The sequence below is a fragment of the Maylandia zebra genome, linkage group LG17 (assembly GCF_041146795.1).
Source record: "Maylandia zebra isolate NMK-2024a linkage group LG17, Mzebra_GT3a, whole genome shotgun sequence".
NCBI classification, from domain to species: Eukaryota; Metazoa; Chordata; class Actinopteri; order Cichliformes; family Cichlidae; genus Maylandia; species Maylandia zebra.
The window spans coordinates 38,682,814-38,703,022 of NC_135183.1; the positions used below are offsets into that span (position 1 = coordinate 38,682,814).

At 42.6% G+C, this 20,209-nt stretch overlaps 2 protein-coding genes across 10 annotated transcripts in view; one reads left to right on the plus strand and one right to left on the minus strand.

Annotated features, from left to right (window-relative positions):
• Positions 1–2,256, plus strand: part of fcho1 (FCH and mu domain containing endocytic adaptor 1) — a 65,261-nt gene extending 63,005 nt beyond the window's left edge. For all 5 annotated transcript variants that reach the window (XM_076875850.1, XM_076875853.1, XM_076875854.1 and 2 more), the window contains 2 exons: positions 853–1,020; positions 1,783–2,256. In XM_076875850.1, coding sequence (XP_076731965.1) covers positions 853–1,020; positions 1,783–1,811 — 197 coding nt within the window. In that variant the 3' untranslated portion in view covers positions 1,812–2,256. The remainder of the gene's footprint in view (positions 1–852; positions 1,021–1,782) is intronic.
• A 1,331-nt stretch (positions 2,257–3,587) lies between these two features.
• rfx2 (regulatory factor X, 2 (influences HLA class II expression)) overlaps positions 3,588–20,209 on the minus strand; it is a 31,568-nt gene continuing 14,946 nt past the window's right edge. For 3 of the 5 annotated variants that reach the window (XM_004553819.4, XM_004553816.4, XM_004553817.6), the window contains 14 exons: positions 19,626–19,700; positions 18,654–18,835; positions 18,356–18,475; positions 14,563–14,684; positions 13,870–13,988; positions 10,876–10,988; positions 10,495–10,646; positions 10,139–10,236; positions 5,147–5,296; positions 4,819–5,027; positions 4,533–4,686; positions 4,415–4,457; positions 4,147–4,264; positions 3,588–4,069 (listed from right to left, as the gene is read on the minus strand). In XM_004553819.4, coding sequence (XP_004553876.1) covers positions 3,901–4,069; positions 4,147–4,264; positions 4,415–4,457; positions 4,533–4,686; positions 4,819–5,027; positions 5,147–5,296; positions 10,139–10,236; positions 10,495–10,646; positions 10,876–10,988; positions 13,870–13,988; positions 14,563–14,684; positions 18,356–18,475; positions 18,654–18,835; positions 19,626–19,700 — 1,824 coding nt within the window. In that variant the 3' untranslated portion in view covers positions 3,588–3,900. Of the gene's footprint in view, positions 4,265–4,414; positions 4,458–4,532; positions 4,687–4,818; positions 5,028–5,146; positions 5,297–10,138; positions 10,237–10,494; positions 10,647–10,875; positions 10,989–13,869; positions 13,989–14,562; positions 14,685–18,355; positions 18,476–18,653; positions 18,836–19,625; positions 19,701–20,209 lie in introns of all 5 variants that reach the window. The other 2 variants (XM_004553818.4, XM_004553820.3) reach the window with 2 other exon arrangements.

Consider the following 20,209-nt stretch of genomic DNA (forward strand, 5'->3'; position numbering starts at 1 on the left):
TGAAAGGCTGCTTTAACTCCTTCCTGCTCCTTCGAATCCTTTTTGTTTCTTTACGAGTTCAATTGTAAAAGTGCAGCTTTGCATAAATGCTGCCTGACAGTCTGTCATCAGTTAGCTTCACCGACTGTCTTATAAACAGGTGTTGCTCAACTAGCATTTCTTCTTGTACGTCTTCGAACGCTTCGTCATACGTGAACGCGCACACCTCTGCGACTCTCGCTTATTCGTTTGTTTGCGAGTCAAACAGGTGAGCCGCTTAACTGCTCCTTAGCTCTGGTAACAGTCCCCCCGTTTCCAGAGGCTCGGCACAAACGAAGCAGACATCTGAGCGGCTGAATGTGGATCTCGTGTGGATATGAGGAGATGTCAGCGAAACTCTGGAGCTCCATGGTTACTTTCAACTTCCAGGCTTCTTTGGTGTTTTCCCTCTTCTTTGTAAAACCACGTTTTTCATTTATAAATGTGGCTTCTTTTGTTACATGGAAAACAAATGTAAACATTTAGGTGTCGTGTTTTAAGAAACTCCGCCCCTTCTTTGTACTTTATATCTGACAGATGCCCCAAAATGATTCTGCTCTTCACCTGAACTCAAAGCGTGTGTGTGTGTGTGCGTCCTGTTCAGACATCTTTGTGAGGACCACTAATTGGAGGTTTACTACTACAGTTAGGTTAGGGTTCGACTTCATTTTTCCTTGTCAGGGAAAACATGTCAATTAGATGTCCTCACTAAGATAGCAAAACGAGAATGTGTGTGTGTGTCTCAGTGAGGTAAACGGACCTTGAGAGTCACCGACTTCAAAGGGTCAGGTCTTTCCTGCTCTTTATCACTGCCGTGTGTTGATGTGATTCCAGGCTCGGGGACTCTGTGTGCCAGCTGGCAGTGCCTGGAGGTCCCTCGCGGCCCTCCACCCAGCCTGGCTGTTCAGTTTGTGGGCTCTGGGGCCTCGCTGTCGGGCATGGACGTGGAGTTGGTGGGCAGTCGCTACCGCATGTCGCTGGTCAAGAAGAGATTCGCCACAGGTGACTCTGAACACACTCACGAGGTTTCTTTTTACTAATAAAACCGGAGGTGGTGGCATTTCATCTTATTTTACACACTTTACAGTGCTGTGTTAGTCGTTAAACACTCTTCTTTATATTTTGCTTCAAGGAGACAGACTTTGTTGTAATTTTTTTAAACCTCCATGGACGTTGGCTGTTTAGCCCCTTCACTTTCAGTCCAGTCCAGCTGTTTTCAGAGGAATGTCTTTGTGTTTAAAGCCCCCAGCACTGACCTGAGAACCATTCAACTTATTTTTAAGATTTTCTTTTTATCTGTAATGGAAATAATGCGAGTATTAGTATTCCTGTCATTTTGATATTATTTTGTGGCCGATGATATACAGGTGCAGGACAGTTAAGCATTTCCTTTCTAACGCCGTTCTCATACTTTAAATCGAAAGCAGCTCAGTTTAGCACGATGGCTGCCAACAGCAGCTGTACGCTTTTACACTTAGTCTTTATACTGATAACAACATCATTTTTAGCAATCTCTAGAGTTAGGCTAACACTTGGTGCTAAGCCGGGTGATTTCTGGCTCCAGCTCCATGCTTGAATAAGAGACTGATATCATAGAGAAGCTCCAGTTCGAGTCCACTTTGTGTTTATGGATAGCATAACAAAATAGGATCTATTCTTTTTTTTCTTTTCCCCTCAATAGTTTGATTTCTTAATCTAAACATTTTGCATGTGTGGCTTCCTTTCTGCCTTCTGATTATTCATTTATGTTCATGTCTCTGACAGGGAAGTACATGGCGGGCTGCTCCTTGTGAATCAAACTAAAGGACCGTCAGGTTTCTGAACGGGGATCGCTGAAGGTTCAGAGAACTTTGCACTTTCAGCGCCTGAGTCGAGGAACTCGCTTCCTCCCGTCAGTGTCCTGCTGCTCTCGGACCAATTCTTTTCTCTAATTTATCCCGTGTGCCGTCGTACGTTCAGCTGTCCTCCTCGTCCAGGAAGAAAACTTTTTCCTATTAAATCTGTGTCCGTGTTGTTCTGTACGCCTTTGTGTCAAAAGACTGCAGACTGAGATATGCTGTTGATGACTTTTCTTGAATTAGAGAAAAGTGTGATTAAAATAAAACTTTACTGTCCATGAAATCTCTACAGCATCGAGTCAGTTATGAGCAAACATCTTGTACAAAACCTTATAAAAAAACTTGTTTGTAAATCTGATGTTTGTGATGAGATTTGATAAAAATAAAAGAAGTGCTGGAACGTTTGGTTTTTTTTGGTTTACATCGATTTATTACACTGTGACCAGGTACAAAATACAGCTGAACTATGCAGTTTATTACAGACCGTCATCTGTCCTTAAGCTAGTTAAAGTGTAGTCAAGAACAGGTTTAAAAATACACAAAAATAAGGGTTCAGTATACTTGTAAGAACCTAGTTCAATAAAAAATAATCCTCCGTCAAAAAATCTAAAACAGCCTTACAAAACATTACAAAGTACACATAGAAATTATTCTTCCCAAAGCACTTTAAGGCAAATTACTGTGACAGGCACAAGTTACAAAAAGCCTTAAACTCAAATTCAAAGATTCCCATTGCTACAACAAAATCCTCTGTGAGGGAAACGAGGAGGGAAAAAAAAAAGAACCAATTTCAACACAAAACTCCATTAAATCAGATTAGTCCATATAAATAGATTTTATAGTTTTTTTCCTTACGTCAGTTTAATAGCTTACGGAGAGCTTCAGCGCTGCAGTAATAATTAAATTTCATTACATTGAACAGTTGAGATTGGATACAGATTCATCACACACGCCAGTCTAATCCGTTACACATCAAAGCATTTCTTTCTGATACAATGTGACCAACCAGGTAACAGCATGAACAAAGATTAGGCAAAGACCAAAGGCCACGAAGCACACACTGTCTACATCATAGAAAGATATATATATATATATATAATTTATGGATTAATTCCCCAAATAACGCACTGGATTTTTCTATTTCAAACAAAACGTAAGACTTGAACTCGGTAACAGCGTGAGGTCAAAGGATTCGGGGAGTGCGCGTCGGCTGGGACGCCCACGAGATCGTTTTTGGTTTCGAGGCGTTTGATTCGTCTTGAAATGAGCGAGTCCAGATTCCAGTTCAGGGGTTAACGTCCCGTCTCCGTAAAGCTGATTACTGTGGATTTGTTCTGACTGCGTGGCAGCTGAGTAAACTGCCACAGAGCCGTCGCGACACTCAAACCGTGAGGAGGAACGAGGAGAACTATTTACATTTTATAAAAGAACCGGGTGAGGGACACGAAACAGTGGCTACTTTTCATTTTTTACTTTCATTTTTTGTTTTTTAAATAGTTGCCTCATCGCGTGAGCCAAATGAGGCACAGCATAGAAATCTACTGAGGTAAACGGGTCAACGTGTTACACAGCCAAGCTAACAGCAGGAGCTTCCTGCCTTACCGACTACTGCGACATTACGAGGTCCTGCCTGACACACGGAGCCGGAGCTGAGGCTCGGCCGGTGGGAGCAACTGAGGAGAAAGGTCCTTTGGGTCTACAGGTTGCATGTTCTTGTTATTACCCCCCCCCCCCCCCCCGCCTGCCCAGCGTTCGCTACGAGCTGCGGCAAAGGCAACGAGGAGAGCACACCTACACATAATCACTGTTAAAGGTGCTTCGAATGTTTGAGGTTTGGAGACGATACATTCATACTGCGGTAGAGGCACAGCTGAGGGACAGACATCTCAAAGTTAGCAATCTAAGGCACTCAAATGACACTATGGCACAGCTAGTTAGTCTTAAAAACAAAAAGAGGGAGGATGAATCACCAACACCACACATCCAGTAAAAAAGGAAAAGTACTGCACACACTCATTGACAGTTGCCGCAAAAACAAAGATGCTCAGACCTGTTGCAGAGTGGCGTAAAAAGAAACAACCCGTGAGCTTCTCGTATTTATAAATGCTAGTGAGGGGAGAGCTGACATTGCTACACTCTTGTCTATGTACATTGCACACACTGACTGCAGGAGGATGCTCGGCCCAGGGGCCAAGAGCGGCGACCCGAAAGGCCTAAAAAAAACAAAAACAAACGAGTGAGATGCTGGTCGGTGTGGCTCTCAGTCTGACCCCGTTCACACCAGACTCACATCTCCTGCAGAGGGTGGCTCATTTCGATCCTCTCTCTCTTCACGGCCGGTTCAGTCGGTCCTCTGGATGCATCGGCGTCGCTGCCCAAATCACTCATCTCATCTGAGAAAGACGCATCTGCAGAGACGCACACGGCGACTGTCAGTGTGAAAGCAGTGACCAGTAAAACTACAATACAGTGAAATGCATTCCTAACAGCACCCAGAAGGTTGATGCTGTTCATCTGGACTTAAACTGAATTGTATCAAATGAAAAATGAAGATGAACCTTTTTCCATGAGTGAAGGCATCATAGAGGTCAGGTCACTGAACTGTAATTTAGATGAGAAACTGTCAGTCGCTGCATAACTTAAACTATTCCTTCCTCGCTCTTTAAACACTCTCACCTCTCCCATGACAGCAATAGGAGTTTCTCCAGTGGCCTGAGCCACGCGATGCTCCACCAGGTAAAACATGTACTCGTCGTAAAGAAGGCGAATAAGGTGGAAGGAGCCGAAGCTGGCTGCACTGCGCAGAGTCAGATCTCTGATCACCATGGAGCTACAGGAGAAGGAAAGATGTCACGTCAAGGAGCTACAGGGAGCTTTACAAGCTAAAGAACGTTTCTAAAAACACCACGCAGTCGGCGGCTTATACTGGAAGTGTGAACGGAGACGAGTCAACCACACCGACCTGTAGAAAGACCATTTGAGCAGGAACTGGCGTGCAGCTTTGGGGAAACTGGGGCTGCCCTGGTGAGGCTTCAGAACCTGAGAGACCACGTTATCCAGCCAGGTGGCCCACTGGTCCAGAGAGCTCTGCTGCTGCAGGGTGACCTTAAAGTCCTGCTCCAGACGCTGAACCACACTTTCGTCGCACTGACACACCCACGACGCCTGCTCCTGTTAGACACAACAAACACGCCACATTCAGCAACAAAACCCCAAACACGGTGTCGACACATTCCCTTCCCGTGTGCAACGCAAATATTTGTCTTTTCGATGTGAGGTTTTCCGCTCACCTGGACGTTGGCAAAGTCCACCCTGTTGAGGTCGGAGAGCATCTGGTTGATCTGGGAGGTGTTCTGGAGGACGGCACGCGCCGCCTGGGCCAAGTGGTTCAAACTGGTGTATCGTCTCAAAGTCTGAGCAAACGCACTGACCACGGCCACCTGCGCACAGAAAATACACCGTGAGCCCGTCTGACTGGAATGAGACCGAACAGATGAATCGTTTGTTTTCAGGCTGAAAATCTGCACCAAAAATAAAAAGCACGGCTATTTTAAATGTCACAGCGATGCTTCAACATTTATTTATTTATTTCACACATGGTACAGCAATAATTCATTTCCCATACACAGCCTTCCTTTCAGTTAAAGTCACACTGTTTCCATGCATGAAAAGGAAGAAGAAGAAATTCTTACTGACACCTGCCTGTGATGTCTGTGACAATACAAGTAGGCAACCAAAATTACACTCTGACAATATTCTGCACATAACAAAACAAACAGAACAATATACTCAACAATGAGCAACACCACTAAATCTCAAACTAAAAGGATCATTTTTTCAACAATTAAATTCTGTTATTTTCAACTTCTTCATATTGCTTTATCATTTTATCCTTATAGCAGATTTTAAATGGAGAAACATTTGTTCTTATGCCTGTGACTGTTGGACACATTTGCCTTTGTGTGGTTCGACAAACTGATGGTTAAAATAAAACTTCCTTCTGCCGCACAATACAAATAAACTTTGTAACTTAAGGTTTTATTTTTTGCCTTAAACATAATAATTAATGTCTGTAATTTTAATCATTTTGATTTTATAAACAAACTATTAGTGTGTTCTTCATATTTAACATTATGCATAACTCGAAGCTTCTGTAATAAATATAATGGTTTCATATTAGTCACGTATGTATTCCCCCATACTTCAACACAATAGCTCAGATAAGGTAGAAACAATGAAAAATATATTATTCTCATTGTCTTGTAATCTAATATATCTAACATTACCCAGGATATAAATACTTTTAGCCAACTTTTTAACATGTTCAATATGAGGTTTCCATGGTAACTCGTCCACCATTACACCCAGAAAACAGATTTCTGTCACTCTTTCAATTATCACTCCCTCTATAGATAATACCATCGCTTCCTCCTTTACACGGTTTCCGAATACCATTACATCAAATCATTGTTTTATTTTTTTATTTCAATAACCATAATTTTAACCAATTCTTTCAAGTTTTCTCCAGAACAATAGAAATTTGTATCGTCTGCGAACAAAACAAAGTGTAACATTTCTGACACATCACAAATTTTGTTTATATAGAAATTAAAAGGTTTTGGTCCTAAAACAGAACCTTGAGGGACCCCACAGTCTCTTTTCATTCCATCAGATGAGTCGGCTAAACACTGCACATACTGAAACCTATTATCTAAATAGCTGCTTAACCAGATCAACACTATTCCTCTCACATCATAAGTTCTTAACTTAGAAATCAAGATGTAGTGTTGCAGAGTCAAAAGCTTTTTTTAAATCAATGAAGACCCCTACAGTATATTTATTATGATGTGTTGCTGATGAAACGTCTTCAATAGTTTCCATTAATACTTCTGCTGTTGATCTGTTCCGTCGAAAGCCCTACTGACTTTCACTTAACAGCTGATGTTTTTCAATGAAACTATCAAATCTTTGTGCAAAGAGTTTTTCAAGCACTTTAGAAAACTGTGATAGCAACGATACTGGTCTGTAATTATTAAAACTGTCTGTCTCCTGATTTATAAAGAGGGATAACTTTTGCCACTTTCATTCGGTCAGGAAATACACCCGCATAAAATGAGATTAAAAATATAACAGAGAGGTTTGATTATACAATCCAAGGTCTTTTTTACGATGACCACGTCTCGCCCATCACAGTCAGTGGATGTCGTTTTTAGATTCTGCTACAATAGCTATGATTTCCTTTTCAGTGATTTCCTCTAAAAACACAGACTGTACCACTCTGCTCTCCATTCTGAATCATCCTGTTTTCTAATTAAGTTTGCCAGGTTAGGCCCAATATTTACAAAAAATAAATAAATTCATTCAACACTTCATTCATATCACGTGCGACCTTATTTTTCTTATTAAAGTAAGTAGGTAAATTTAAAGATGTATATTTATTACCCAATAAGTTTTTTTAAGATATTCCACGTACCCTTAATATTATTTTTGGTTTTGTAAAATAATTTATTATAATACTCTTCCTTAGCCTCTCTCATAATTAATACCAACTTATTTTTATCAACTTTATATTTCAGCAGGCTTTGTTCTAAGTTTTATATAATCTCTATACAGGTTATTTTTCTTTGTACATGCATTTTCTAGTCCTTTTGTTATCCATGGTTTACCAGTAGTTTTCTTTTGCTTATATAATACCAGTGGACAATGATTTTCATACAAAACCAAATAAGTATTTAAGAATGACTCGTATGCAGCATTGGCGTCATTTACATAAACCTCATTCCAATCTTCTTTCATAAGGTCTTGCCTGAACTCATTTATTGCATCATCATTTCTAATTCTTATATATCTGTCCACACACACGTCCTCCTTTCATGTCATTTTATAATCTAAAGTAACAAAAAAAAAAAAAAAAAAAAAAAAAAACAGGTAAATGATCACTTATGTTACTTTCCAAGCAATTCATGAAAATGTGATCAATTGAAGTAGCTGACTTTTCAGTTATTCCACTAGGTTTAGTAATCAGAGGGTAGAACCCTCTTCCAAATAATAACTCAAAAAAATCTGATGATGCCTTATGATTGGACGTTTTAAAAAAAAAATCAATATTATTATCACCGCAAATACAGAATGTCTTATTTCCCTTTACCTTGCTCAATAAATCTTCTACTACATCTGTGAATGTTTCCATCAGTGTCCCAGGCCTCCCATACATACAAGTAACAATTAGATTCCTCTTTCTTTCCATTTCTATTTCTACTGTCACACACTCCATTAAATCAGCAATAGCCACAGACATATACTCAACCCGTTTACATTTCAAATCACTATCAACAAAAAGTGCCGGACCTCCTGCCTTCTTATTAGATCTATTTAATATAATTCATACCCATCAATGTGAAAGTCCCAACGCCTTTCCTCATCCATCCATGTTTCTGACAGTGCTGTCTCTTTAAACTTGCCTTTCAGATTATTCAAAAAATCATTGATCAGAACAAAACTTTTATAGAGGCTTCAACAGGTGAAATGAATTAATGAAAATGTATTGAATCTTCAGTCATTGTGATTGAGTATTCTTTAAATGTCTGTTATCCTTATGAAATACTCATTAACATCCGTACAAGTATTTCACCACATATTTTGAGAAACCACTCATACCTATACAGTTCTTTCTGATCCATAAATAACTGCGGCTCAGATCAATATCTCGTCTCTGCCCAGCTCCCATCCCAGTTCCATATCCACCTGCAGCTTCACACTAATACTCTTCCAGTCTACTGTCTCATACTTTGCCATTTTCCCCCTCCGACAGTCGGAAATAGCGTCTTTCATTGAATAAGTTCGGCTAGTTGTTAGCAAACACATCACAGACCTTCTGCCGTCCGACCGCAGCAGTGCAATCATCCCCCGTAGTTGTCCTGATCATGAAGATCCCTGATCATTACAACCTTGGCTTCTTCTGGTGTTCCGTTGAGCTTTATCATCACTTTGCAATTTCTCGTCCATGTTGCTTGGATTTTCTTTTCTTTACGCATGATACGGGCTTGTCTGGCAATATCGGTGTTCTTTTTTGTGAGATGTTCATTCACATATACTCCACTCCCTTTCAGTTGTCCGGACTGCCTCAGTAGTTCAATTTTGTGTTTTCGATTCACAAATTTTACTACGATTGCTCGAGGTGTCCTGGCATTCTTTCTGGGGAGGGTGTAACACGCCGCGATGTTGTTGCTATGCAGGGGAAGTTTTTTTACTCGCAAAAACTCCACTACCTGACGCTCTAATGTTTGAGTCTCAGTAACTCTTGCATAGCTCCTGTGTTTGGTTTCCAAACCGGTAATAATCACGTCCTCCAGTCGTGCATGCTGTTCCTCCACTCTCCTTCCTAAGAGCTGGATTGTTTTAATCAAGCTTTTTAATGCTTTGATTTGGTGCATTAAAGTCGTTAACATTCCTCGTTGCTTAACTATTCTTTCGACGTCTGTTAAGCGACAGCTTAATTTCCTCCAAATCTTCTTCAATTTTTCTCATCTTTGCCATTTTTTCCTTTTTGTTTGTTTGTGTTTTGTTTCAGGCAAAATATATTCGACTTAGAATTAATCACACAGCCTATTCTGAGACGCCAATCTGGCTGTAGCTGCGTTCGCCATCTTGGTCACCTACATCACACGGAGACAGCTGAGGTGGTTTGGGCATCTGACGAGGATGCTTAATGGGCAGCTCGGGCAGCTGTTTCCGCCACGTGATACCTCGGGCCTCGGGGTAGACCCAGAAAACACGGGAGAGATTATATGGAAAGCCTCTGTGTTACCCCCAGATAAGGTGGAGGAGAGGGAGGGCTGCTGCCCCCACAACCCAGTGTCCAATAAGTGGATGGATGGATAAACAAGATTCCACAGTTTTCTGATAATTCACTGAAGAAATCTTCAGAAAAGAATTTTTGGGTAAACTTAAGGTCATATCACCATGCAGTGATACACAGATGGACATTTAGCAGCAGCGTATAAAGAACAGTGATGTACATGACTTTCACAGCCAGTAATAACACATAAAGCACAATAGTAGACTGTATCCAACCTCTGTAGGTAGTGGGCAGGTGCATTCATAAAAAACAGATCACTGTAGTGTTGAATGAAACACTGATCACACGAGAGTTTGAAAAGTTCACAGCTGAACATTTGTGGAAATATGATTTTAAAAGCCTACTTGGAGAGTTGCTGGGTTTTATAGCTCACATAAATCATGTGCATGCATGCAGACAATCTGAAAAAGACTTCTGCTGATACCTTAGTGCGGATGATCTCTTGTGGAAAGCTGGTCATGGCATTAGTCAGCCAGCCCTCCAGACTCTTGGCAAAGTTACGGATGGCCTGAGTGAGAGTGCCTGAAGAAAGAGAGCAGCCTGGATTATCATTACTGTCCCCACTCTGCAGAAAGCCTTTCAGCGAGAGTGTAAACGCCGTACGCTGAAAACAAAGAAATGCCTCTAATGTGTCAGCATGTACGTCAACACAGCGAGCCCCTGGTCCTAAATTCATCCTGTTGTCACTCATCAGTCTTAACTCTCAATATATTGCTTTACTTGTTTAATTTTTTTTTTTTTTTTTTTAATCATTTGAATGAAATCCTCAGCAGTACTGACTGGGAACAGGTCGCAGCACGTCGGGGATCAGGATCTCCACCAGGGCCTGGTAGAGGATGTGATCGCAGCTCCTCATCCACAGCCTGACAGGCTCATATTTACACAGAGCCACCAGCTTCTCTGTGGGAATCACACCTTCCGGTTCATCATCACTACACGCACACGCACGCACGCATGCACGCACGCACACACACACACACACACACACACACACACACACACGCACACACACACACTTTTAAAAATAACGTCCGCCTCACAAACAAAACTGTTGCTCGTAATTCGAGTGAAAAAGCAGTAATCACAGACATGACATCACAGGGTCATTTAATGCCCTGGCGTCAAACACTGAAGCCTTTTTCCCCCCTTTTTCTTTCTGACCTGCTGGGAAGGGTTGTGCTTCCATCACTAGGTGGCGGTGTTGAATACCAAAACGTCTGCCAGAGTTTCTCAATGTAGTGGAACTGGAGGTTCATCACCACATCCAAAGTAGCCTGCAGGAGGGGAAGCAGGGGAGGGAATTGAGGGGGAGGGAACAGAGGAGGGAAAAAGAGAGGGAGGAAGAAGGGGACAAAACACACAGAGCTGAACCATGGCAACCAGACACACAAAGTTTCTACAGCCAGGCGGGCTGCCTCTCTCTCACTGCAGGTCCTCCTGGTTAGACAATGAGCCAGCTCAAACACAGCTCCCTGCACATTAATCACCAGCAGAATCTTAAAGGCCACGCTCGGGCTTCATCTGGACGGGTCGTTTTATGCTTTTTGCATTTTATTTCACATAGATTTATGCTTCCATCTGCCTACTTTTAGTGACCTGCGCTAACCCATGTGACTTCCTTTTTCCTGTTCAGAAACCCCTTTGAAAGGAGAGCATGCTGCATACAAGTGAACACTCGAGCACAAAGGAAGCAGTGGCAGGGTTCAAACCTAAAATGATTTGCCGCTTCTATAACTAGAGTCAGCACATAACCCCCCGCCCCCTCGAATCCAGCGCTGCGCAGATTTTTTGGGGCTGTTCATCAGGTCAGAGGAGGTGAGAGTCTGGACTCCACCTGAAGCAAAAGGTCAACCTGACAATCTGAAACTGTCCACGCCGAGCCTCTGCTGAACTGAAAAGTTTGATTTGCACCGTGAAATTCTCTGCTTTCTCTATCTGGCAGGACACGCACTTGCTGCTGGATCTTGTTACACAGCAGCGTAGGCTCAAATCACATGATATGTTTTTGCTTCCTCTCCAGCCATCGCCATGGCAACCGTGTTTACAGTTGCCCCCAGCAACAGGTCAAACACAGAACTCCAAAACAAAAAGGAGAATTTCCCATCCCCTCTTAAACAGGAGCTTTTCGCGTCCAGTTTTATGTGCCGCCCCCCCCCCCCCACACACACACACACACACACACACAAATATAAAAAACATTTAAAGTATAGGAGAAAAAAAACAAAAAAAACAACGTGTTCATGTGCAGAGCTCAGACAGACAAGCAGGCCTCCGGTGGAGCTTCCTGAATCTTAACTGCTTGTTTCTGTGCACTCGCACAAAAAGATCCTGTGATTTATTACCCTGCAAGGTTTACTGAAAACTAATCATTTATTCTCAAACGTTCATCCAAAGGCTTGGCTGACGCCTGGATATTTGGCTGTTACCATGACATTAATAAATACATGCCCCACACTGGATACTTTACAGCCCACTTGAAAAGAGACTCTTTACACTTTAGAGTAAAATATTATTTTTAGCTAAAATAATCATTATTTGTGTTGTAACATTAAATGATATCAGTAAAACCCTTGGCTAATGTGTTAATAGGTCAGTGTACACACACACACACACACACACACACACACACACACACACACTTTTTTTTTTTTTTTTAAATAACAAAACAGGATAAAATGTCGAGTGCTTGAACATTAAAGACGCAGAGGCAGCGAGACTGACAGAAATGTGCCGGCTGCCAAAGCCAGGAGCCCGTGTGCCTGTCCGCCGACAAGGCTGCACAAAGGCCCAAGGGGAGGCCACCACAAAGACACCAAGATGTCCACCCAGTGCACTGAAAGGTTAATTGGCATGTCTTGAAAGCTGCACGGAGATGAAAAGACGGCTGGAACAAAGGGAGCGTGGTGAGGCTGGACAAGGGGAGGGCAGGGATAATACGATAAAGCCAAAGCTTTGCTGCTTTTAATCACAGCCGCTCGCCTGTCTGTAAAGACCCACGCTTTAATGTCCAGAATTATTTCTGCTCTTCTGCAATGTGGTTCGATACAGGTTGCTGAGGGCGACGCTAAATTTCACCCCGTAAGGTTCCCGTCGCACCTCTCTGTCTTCCTCCTCTTTCTCTGCACATCAGTTAAATGATATTTAAATGTCAGTGGTGTCGAATTGATTCTTATTCTCGAAAGCAACACCAGGTCACCGCAGCCGGGCGACGCCTGACCTCGGAGCAGAGGGCTGACATGGGTGTCAGTCTGACGAGGTGATCGCTATTTATGAAGGCAGGAGGTTTGTGGGATCGACTCAAAACGAACAGCAGGAAACTCACTGCTCGCTGATATGATATCTCACACTCAACTGCTGACTGATGCGTAAGAGTTTGTGACATAAGAATGAGTCATTACAGCTTATAATGCCACTAATTAAACTGCAGGCTTCCATTGTTTCAGCTTCATCCTGTTTAGCAGGTAATAAATATCAAAGCTGGAATTTATAACAGTGCAGTAATAGGCTCCACTCAAATGTGTTGTTCATGTGTTTGATGTGCAAAAGACCAAAATAACACGATTAAAACCAAAACTACACAGGACGCATTAATTGTTTCTGCAGATGAAAGACCCCCCCCCCCCACACCACACCACACACACACACACACACACACACACACACCTTTTTTCACTGTCAAAATGCATCTGCTTATTAAAAATTCATCATCGCTGTCTGTTATGTATATTCACAGATCTCTGAAGGTGTCACAAACATGGCACTTAATCCACTGAAAGTAAAGTGCAGAACACTCTGGTGGAGAGGTGTCAAACATAAAGCCCGGGGGCCAAAATTGGCCCGCTGGACAGCTATGATAAAAGTGAAGGAGGACAAATTTTGCACTTTTAACTATATTTCCACAAGTTTTACAGTTTTTCCTACTGATAAAGAAGTAATAGATGAAAAGTCATGTTTTTTTTCCATTTCAGTTACAGTACAGTATTTATATATAACAAGGTTTTCATTGTTTGTTTAACATTTAACTATGTGAGAAATTGAAGCGGCGAGGCGAGGGCAGAGTGTACTGTAACTGGGAATGGGATGCTACAAAACTGAAGAACAAAGGTTCACGTGTAAGACAAATCCAGAAAAGAATACGGCTTCACTGTGACCCACCTCGCAGTGGTCTCTGTAGAGCGTCTGCAACTTCTTAATATCATTCATGTTGATGCGCTCAGGCAGAGGCTGGGTGCCCAAGTCAGGAGTTGGAAACGGAGGCAGGCTGTGAGACATATCTGCATAAATGTAGACAGGCGTCACTCATTTCACTCACACAGCAACAAGGAGTAATGACACATATGACATCAACTGCTTTATGGATACGTGCAGCTCATATGGTCTGCGTCACAGTGTCTGACATTTATCACCCAAGTTTAAAATCTATGTTCTAATAAAGCCAAGACGAAGCTATGACGTATTGTTATTGGAGATTATGTATCGGAATTTCAGGAGTGGGACCACGCCTCCAAACACGCTCTTTCCGGTTGTCATCTATATAGGTTCCCTCAGTTCTGCAAGCTGTTCATTCTCGTTTACGTGACCCTCCCTCCCTCCTTGTTCTCAATTCTTTAACTTAATTTCTATTTAGTGCATGGGGATCTGCTAGACTGTCACCAGTCCCCAAACCGCAGCTCAATTCATGTCCAAGCATCACCTTTACCTACTAAAACGCTGTCAAACCTAAAATGAGGACGTGGACCCAGCTAGTGAAATAAAAATAGCTAGTGCTAGCATTAAAGACTGTATCTGGAAAGAGAAGATAAGAGTTAAACCACCTTAAGCAGTTTCAGTGGGAGCGCCTGTGCTTACCTATGTACTGCTGGTGGTGTTGGCTCTGAGCAGCCACAGACTGCTCTGGAGTGCTGCTGCAGTGCTGCGAGCTCCCACACAGACTGTCAGACATGCTGTCCACCTTCTGCAGAGGCTTGAACCTGTGTAGACACAAGAGGGTGGAACGTGTACATTAGTGATTTTTGAAGGTCTGGGGAAGCACAATGAAAGAATCGGACACTGAGGAGCACACGCACACATCGCATTCGGTACAAAACCGAGACTGATTTATGCGGGTTTATTGCTGATTTAAGCGGCAACTATCTATCCATTCTCTTCCATTTATCCAGCGCCAGGTTGTGGGGGCAGCAGCCTATGCAGAGAAGCCCCGACCTTCCTCTACTTGGCCATCTCCACCAGCTTGTCAAGGGGAACACCAAGGCGTTCCCAGGCCAGATGAGAGATATAATCTCTCCAGTAGGGCTGAACGATTATGGAAAATAATCTAATTGCGATTTTTTGCCCCAATATTGCGATTGCGATGCGATATGCGATTATTTTTTAAGGTCTTTGTCTTCTGTATTATTAAACAAAGACAAGCAATACATCATATACAATACTATATTACATTAATTTTAAACTGTTCTTTCCTGGAAGACAGACCTCTGTTATGATGACATGAGGTGATGCATGAATTGATGACTGACATTTTTATTTAACTTCTTCAATCACAACAGTATATTTGAACATACACAATAGTTTATTTTTAGCTTACAAACATCTGAGCATAAAGTGCTGACAAGGAACCCTGGTGTAAACATTAAAATGAAAGTCAGTACAATGTGCAGATTGCAGAAATATACATAACAAAAAAATCAGTGGCTTTACCACACTCAGTTTTTCGACATCTGTGAACTACTAGACAGTCATTCAATTAAAAAATAATATTAAATAAATAAAACTAATAAATAAAAAATACACACATCTTACTGATCTTTGCAGTCAGTAACATTACACATAAAGTGCAAACATAATAGCAATTGTATAAACACACACACAAACACGCCTTTAAAGTTTAAAGGCGTGAAATTGGACGGTCTAGTTCTGATTAGCGTCACCGCTGTCTCGGTGGAGTTTAATAAACTCGGCCGTCTGCTTCTTGCTATCTAAAATATAACCAGACACTGGTGTAAATTCTCGACTGTCTCATACTTCTGTTTTGTAAATGACCCAGATTATTTGTTTATTTGATATTTTTCAAACAGTTAAATCCCTGAACGAATTATACCTTATAATATAGATTAAACTCTTATTTTGAAATTCGTAACGGGCAACTTCCGGGAAGGAAGATCGTACCGCAACTGCTTGCCGCAGAAAGGATTAATGAGAAGGTTATCGTTTTCCATCCATCTTAAAATTAGCATCTAGCTGGAAGGCGAACAGGTATGTTTGTGTGTTGTACTTGTTGTTTACATTTCGGACAATTTGTAAATGTATTACTTGATTGTTAATAAGTTTATGAGCGATCTAGCAGGCTGATGCTAGCACCTCCTGTGCCTTTTCTGTGAATTGATTAGCATAACAGAAACGTGGTTATATCAAGTGAATGTTTATTTGTTTTATGTTATGATTACAGCTCTTACGATGTGTCTATGGCAATTTGTGAATAAATGGGTTGGAATACCCCACCATGGTCCATCCGTAATGATCATTGAGTGCATCGTCTGAATAAAGTCCGGCTGGAATGCTACATGTTTAATAAGTTTTCTGTTTGACGTTTAGTCAGCTGTGTGAAAACCAAGGAGGAACCCACCCGGGGGATTAATAAAGTTTTATTTTATCTAATCTAATCTAATAACTTTAATCTCAGCCAAACCGATTTACTCACGAACAAACAAAACACTGAAAAAAGCCCAACAATAACATTTTTAGGTTGTCTAAGTGACTTATATATTACGTTTAACCCGAGCAGCGAAACTCCGCGGTGATCTGAAAATGATGTGCCGGGAGTTGTGCCGTTCTCGGCCGCATCAGTAACCCTCGAGCTCCCAGCTAGCTGTCGAGCTGGTGGGTAGCAGACGCCTCTGAAAACGTCGAAGCACTTTTGCAAATATGGGATATCTTGATAAACCGAGCAGATATTTGATGTTTACACAACTACTTTCTCGCCTGAAAATATGTTAAAAGTTTATTTTGTGACCCAGAAAGATTAGTATGAGTAATTTTAAAACTTAGTAGCGGTCGCCATTGCTGGAAACTGGAGTTTGGCTGGGCCGCGCTATGAATTCTGGGATATGGTAGTAATTTGGACAGCCTTTGGCGCGTCGCTGTGACGTAATCGGTCTACAAATGCGGCCTCAGGAGGATGCAGCCCATGAATTTTGACATGTCCAGAGTATAATCGCAGCCTTTGCGGTTAGAAAATTGCACTTGATCATGTCGCGATATTATCGCAAATGCGATATATCGTTCAGCCCTACTCTCCAGGGTCTGCCCTGGGGCCTCCTCCCGGAACACTTCGCGCAGGAGGCACCCATGAGCCATCCCTGGAGCCAACCTGGCTCCTTTCAATGTGGAGGAGTAGCAGCACTAGTGTGAGCTCCTCCCAGGTGGCCAAACTTGTCACCCTATCTGTAAGTGAGAGGCCAGTCACCCTTCACAGAAAGCCCATTTCTGCCGCTTGTATCCACAATCTCGTTCTTTTGGTCACTACCCACAGCTCGTGACCACAGGTGAGGGTAGGGACGTAAATCGAGAGCTTCGCTTTTACACTCAGCTCTCTCTTCACCACGACGGACCGGTACAGCCTTCACAACCCTGCAGCCTGTGACAAAGGGCAGGCCAGGCAGAGTCCAACACCCACCGGAAACGAGTCCGACGTATTCCCGGCTATACGGACCAAGCTCTGGCAACAGTTTTATAAGGATCGAATGGCTCATAGCAACAGGCCTGGCAACCCATGCTCCCGAAGCACCTCCCACAGGACACTCTGAGGGACACGGTCGAATGCATTCTCCAAGTCCACAAAGCACATGTAGACTAAACTCCCACGCACCCTCAAGTGTAAAAATAGTTAGTCCAGCGTTCTGCGACCAGGACAAAAACTACATTGTTCCTTCTGTAGTCGGTGTTCAGCTACTGGACGGACTCTTCTTTCCAGCATCCTGGCATAGACTTTCCCAGGAAGGCTGAGGAGTGTGATCCCCCTAATGCTGAAGACCACCCTCCTATCCCCTTGTTAAAGATGGGAACCACCACCCCGGTCTGCCAATCCTGATCTTCACACAACATTATAGAGGCGTGTCAACCAAGACACCCCGACAACATCCAAAGCCTTCAGGAACTCAGGGCGACCCTCATCCACCCCAGTGGCCCTGTAGTTGTTTAGCTGCCTCAGTGCGTCGTCCCCAGTCTCTGCTTCCTCTACACAAGACACGACAGCAGCATTTAGGAGGTCCTCGAAGTGTTCCTTCCACCACTTGATAACAGCGGCAACGACATTTTTGTTTTTGAAATATGTTTTCTAAGTTCAGTGGGTGTGTCAGATAACCAAGACGTGCAGTGATCTATTATGTGCGGCATTAAAGAGTTTATTCCTGAGTGAGTTTCACTAAAAGAGGCTCATGGGTTTCCAGGACACACGGTGCATTATGCACACACTAGCAGCAGCGCTGTTCTTGTTTTTGGTTAAGCAAAAGGGAAATGAACATAGCCAACTGTCACAGGACTGATGTCAGTGAAGGTTTATTCAGAAACTAGTAAAAGTCATCACAGAGCCACAGAGATGTAAAGAAAGGACGCTACAGCAGGCAGACAGGGAGAAAAACCTGACCTCTGTTTCTGGTGGACTGGCTGCTGCCTCATGGCCATGTACTGGGTGTCCTCCTGCAGTCGGTTGAGCGGCGAGTCTGGCTTCACCCGGATGCCGTAGTAATGATACTTAGAGTTGCCTCTGGTGGATAGAGTGAGAAAAGCCAGAAACCAGTCATGAGAAGCCTTGCCATCAGTGTAATCACTATCATTAGCCCGGTCCATCAGCAGGTTACCAGTGCCTATAAGCATTAAGCATCATCAAATCTATAATGGTCATGTGATTACCGTCATCAGCATCTGCAACAACCTCTTCCTACCTGGTGCCGAGGCGGCGGGTCCTCAGGCCCATAAAGACTGAACGGATGAGTTTGCCGAAGGAGGCTGCGTTAACTGGGTCCAGTTTCTGCTCCTGACAGTGCCGCAAGTAGTGGTTATAGAGGGAGGACCGGGGCAGGCTAACTCCCTCCGCTGTCTCGTAGTTGTCCAGAAGCCATTGCAGCTAAAAATACACAGAAGACAAGTCACAAAAAATAAAAATAAAAATTAGCGCTATAGTCACCTGGTGAAGACACGTCACAAAACAGACAACACGCACACAGTAGCCTGTTTTAGTTTAGTGATATAAATACCAGAGACACCACTGCAGCCCCCCCCCCCCCCCCCCCCCCCGTCTAACTGTATTCTTCAGAGAACATAAGCGACTACAGCATGACGAACAGTAACTAAGGAGAATGGCTGAAACTGAAGAAATAATCAGCAAAATTATGATTTGCAATATGCAATCCAATAAAATACATCAAAGTAAATTTATGCAAACAATATAGCAAAAAAAAAAAATTATGTTAAGAGTGAAGGAATCTACACCACAAATGTCCTCATGCAGATAAAAACCTACCCAGAGATATTATGTGAATCTCATTCTTAAGCCTTATTACACCTGACGGGCAGGACGAAAGCTGCACTGTAATAAAATCTGAGTGTGTGTCTCGCTGTACTTAGAAGTGAAAATAACAGAAATATTTGGAAACATCAGTCGACTTAAGTACATGCAGACGCAGAGCATTAATGCACATGTACAAGATGCATAACTGAGGAAAGAGTGATAGCAAATGCAAGTTCAGATAAAGAACATTAAGTGTGCGTGTCATTGAGACAGTGCAGAAGCAGATTAAGTAGCAGTGCGTTCATCTCAGCACACAAAGAGCACACAGCCCACAGATTCAGCCACGGCTTTCTTTCCTTTTTTTCCCCCTCACGTCCTTTTCAAAGAAAGTTCCTGGTTGACTTACATGGCTGTTGAGCAGGCTGCTTTTGTGACTTGCAATTCCTTCAGACTTTTGGAGGTTTTCAATCGCCATTTCAAGCTAAAGAAAGAAGAAGCATGCAAAAAAGAGAAAAAAAGAAAGAAGTGGACACAGAAGGGGGAGGAGGCAAGAAGAGATTGAGAGACAGAAAAAGGGAACAGAAATAAGCAGGGGTATATGAAGAAAAAAAAAACAAACACACACACAAAAAGATAAAGGTAATAAGACTGTTAGCGAGCAGCCAGATCTCTGCATTTCTATTAAAATCAGTCAGTGTTGTAGCCAAATCTATTACTGGCTGACAAAAGCATGCAAATCAAGGGACTCATAGGGTTAAGCTGCTCAGTGAAGGTTTGCAGTCAGACACTCTAATGTATGCAAATAGGAACCACAAACAGGGGTCGCAGGTCAGCTTAAGGTTTTCAGCAACAGGTCAACAATGCCTACCACCCCGCAGTTTATCAAACGATGTAGCTGAAAAATATTTGAAGAGCTAAATGGCAGACAGAGTAAGCTGTGACTACGACTTAAGCAAAACCGTCAGTGTAGAAAAATACGCTGACATATTA